Raw genomic sequence first — 3,598 nt, 5'->3', positions numbered from 1 at the left:
CAGCCTATACCTTATTTATTTCACTTTATTTTAACTTCCTACTAGTGTTTTTTTTTTCAAGTTAGTACAACTTTACAAAAGAAAACATTATATCAAGAAGTAAAACAAGAGAAACTCATATGCTCAAATAGAGTTTCAACTTCGTGTTTGTGTGTGTATATATATCTGTGTGTGTGAGAGAGAGAGAGAGGCACAACATTATATGTACAAAACAGACCAACCAAATTATGGCAGCAGTGTCTCAAGCATGTTCTCTAAACATCTGAGGATTGCAATCTACTTTGGAAACACTAATATTCGGATGAACACCTCTACTCTTAGTCACCAGCTGAGGATTTCCTGTATCACTAATCGCAAAATCACCGGCTTCATGGTCCGAACTGTTAATAAGGTCACTAGGTGGCAAAAAACAGTCCATTGAAAGACCTTTTATGTTAAAATCCAACTCCTCTATTGTCCAAACCTCCTCCATTTTCGTTCTTGAATGCTTCTCATTGTCACCAAAACGGAACAACAAGACCGTGGTCTCGCCACCATGCGCAATGTTGATGCCGTCAATGGTACGGTAATCCTGAATTAGTGTTTCCGTAGTTGTTTCCCAAAACACATTGCCACATCCATGGGCTTTGATTCTAATGAGATTTGAATCTTTAAGATGGTGCAAAAGACCAGTTTTTTGACTAAAGTGTCCCCAAATAATGTGTTTTACGATCTCCGCGTTGTTGCTACTTCTTTGTTTTAGAGATGAAGGCTCTGCTTCAAGCTTTAACACAAAGCAATCTTCTCCATTAATGGTTTTTTCGCCGGTGCAAATTGAGTTTGCAAACAAATTAGCCGTCGATTTTGGGTCCAAACCCTACCAAAGTGCAAAATAACTTTTAATTGACTACCTTGGCCTTATTTTAGATACCAAAACACATTTAATATAAAAAAGGTCAAAAATCTAAAATTAAATAACGGTCAGTTCTTTAATAATGAAAAACTGTTAATACTAAAATACAACGAAACTAAATATTAGATCCACCATTTAATAATAGAAACTCGAAAGTCTTCATTCGTTGTATAAACTCCTCCACCGACGTTCACCATCATTAAGCTTGTACACGCTCGCAATCATCGCCGTATATCATTGCCAACGGTTATGGCGAGTCCAGATATGACTCTCTCTCTCTCTCTCCTCGGGGTTGCGGGTTCACGGCGAGTTAAGGATTTTAGTTGCCACCCACCATCTCTATATTCAATCTGCATCGTTTGGCCAGTTAGTTGCGATGTCGATGCTGGTTAAGGTGGGTCGTCAGCGGATGGTTCCATGGTGACAGGCGATGGCAGCAAACAGTGGTATTTCAATTAACAGGGAGAGAGGATGAAATGAAGCAGATGATTGTGGGCCCTCTCTATTTTTTATATATTTAATTTGTTATAAGGTGTTTAATAATGGTAAATGGGTAATTTGATATGAAAAGAAGATATATGTAATTGATTTTTTAAGGTTGGGGATATATGTAATTAATGATTTTAGTAAGTGGAAATATGTAAAAATCCCAAATAAAAAAATACATATGTGTATAATTAGGTTTTCTATTTTATTTTAATTTTTTTATGAAACTGGAATGAAAAAAAAAATTTTTTGGTTTTCTTACTTTAATTTCTTTTTGTTTTATAATTTTTTAAGGGTTATTTTCGCCCAAAATTGTTCTTAATTATTTTTAAAGTTCTCAATTTAAAAAAAATTCATATATATATATATATATAAGTAACAACTATATATTAATGTCCGAAAAAACCCAAATATTACCTGTAGGGAACGACGTAGAGGTCTAGCCGGTCCACGAGACGCGTGGGATTGGTGCCAAGTACTCTGCCTCCACGCCACCTTCCCGTCGCTACCAGCGCTGATCTTGCAACCTGAAACCACCAGTTCTAACGACCAAAGGTCCGGCCTCTTCTGCCACAACACAAAACCACCCATTTCACCACCACCATTTCTCACACTCTTGATCTTCATCACGCCACCACCCACATTCAAGCCGTTACAATTCATGCTTATTCCATCCCCGGCTATAAACTCCGAAGCCACCATCTTCACCTTCCCCACCGCACACATGTTGTCAACCAAATTTAAAGTTCGTTCTCCTCCGGCTGCCGCGATGTATTGTTGCACAATGTATTTTGCCATTGATGCCTCCTATAAATTAACACGATATGTAGTGAAATTTATAACATATATTTTTCTTAAAGCTTTAAATAGGGGTGGCTCGTGGGACATCGAAAACAAGTTAGGGCTTTTGACCCAAAATTAATTAAGGCCTCTAAGTTCAAAAAAACTTTATATATAAATATATTATAATGGATAAAATAAACTTAAAGTAATGTATTGATGTGGTGACAGGCTTGCATGCTACTAAAGTATAGATTATGTGTTCAAAACTTGTAATAAGCAATTTTTTTTCTTACTAATTATGATAAAAAGCCACAAAATCTTGTTTCGATTTTATATTTTAAATTGTAATTTAATAAAATTACAATTCTACATATAAAGAAAAATATAAGTAAAATTGTAAATTCGAACTAAAAGTGTGCACAACATTAGTTATGAGTTATGACGTTATCTAGTTATTCAATCTGGTCCGACCAGGAGACCGATACGAAAATGACTTACCATGGGGTGGCCATTAATATTTGGGTTGGTGGTGTTGTGGTGGATAGGAAGAGGGATTAGGGGTGCTCCAACAACCCCAAGCAAGAGCTGAAGCTCGGCATTCCGGCCACCATACTCTATCGAATGCAGTGTAGCAAATGCTTTCATGCTTCGCCACGTGGCGGTGTCATTGGAGGTGTTGAAGCTTTCCTCCGGTATGGGTACTTCAAGCACCGTTTCGAGACCATTTTCTTCTTCCAAATTTGGACACAGAGTCCTCATCATTGCAGAGAAAGAGATTAAGGTATCTGAGTTAAGAAGGAAAGTTAAGGAATACTAAATTTGGAGGAGTGTCTTTGATGTAAGGTGAGGGGGCACAAATACTGAAAATGAAACAACAACTACCGACCGTTGATCCTTTTCCTAACGTCAGACTCTTGGTAACATGTCGTGTCTGCACGCCATTCAAATAATCTATTCCCTTAAACAAGAGGTTACTTAAATAGTAGAACAAGTAAATTTGTAAATATATTTTTACATTTTGTGAGTTCCATTTCAAAGCAAAATATTCTTGTGTTTGCATTTCTTTAATCGTAATATTATTTTTTTTATTATTTAATTCATAGAAAAAAGGAGTTTTTAGTTTGAACTCTCACATCTGAAAAATGACAATAAAATAAAAATAGGGTTTCCAGATAGAGTTATCGTGTTTTCTCACATAAGGTGATATCTTTCTAAGTGTGGTCTCCGAGTAGGGATTGATGGAGTCGACTAATGTACGGAATTGCATCCAGGGATGTGCCGGCCGATTCAATTCATACTAAGTGCAAATTCTGTAAATATGGACGCGCAGCACTGGGTGATTACCTTTAGGGAGTGATATCGTTGCCACTGAGCTAAAGCCATTAGTCGTTCCCAAAATAAATTAGGGTTTTAATTAGCATTGTTAAAAGAATTGGA

The 3,598-nt window shown here is 36.6% G+C and overlaps 1 protein-coding gene across 1 annotated transcript; it reads right to left on the bottom strand.

Moving 5' to 3' along the window:
- Nucleotides 1-241: 241 nt before the first annotated feature.
- On the bottom strand, nt 242-3,140 carry LOC143633937 (uncharacterized). The gene is made up of 3 exons (XM_077102145.1): nt 2,660-3,140; nt 1,796-2,185; nt 242-856 (listed from the first exon to the last, which is right to left on the bottom strand). Exons 1-3 carry the CDS (start codon nt 2,921-2,923, stop codon nt 242-244), a joined length of 1,269 nt encoding a protein of 422 aa, XP_076958260.1. The 5' UTR covers nt 2,924-3,140.
- Between the last annotated feature and the right edge of the window lie 458 nt (nt 3,141-3,598).

The sequence above is a fragment of the Bidens hawaiensis genome, unplaced genomic scaffold, assembly GCF_021521415.1.
Source record: "Bidens hawaiensis isolate Kalapana, Puna unplaced genomic scaffold, B.hawaiensis_p1.1 tig00006950_1, whole genome shotgun sequence".
NCBI lineage: Eukaryota > Viridiplantae > Streptophyta > Magnoliopsida > Asterales > Asteraceae > Bidens > Bidens hawaiensis.
Note: the sequence above shows the minus strand (reverse complement) of the source record. Positions and strands in the feature narration are given on the sequence as shown.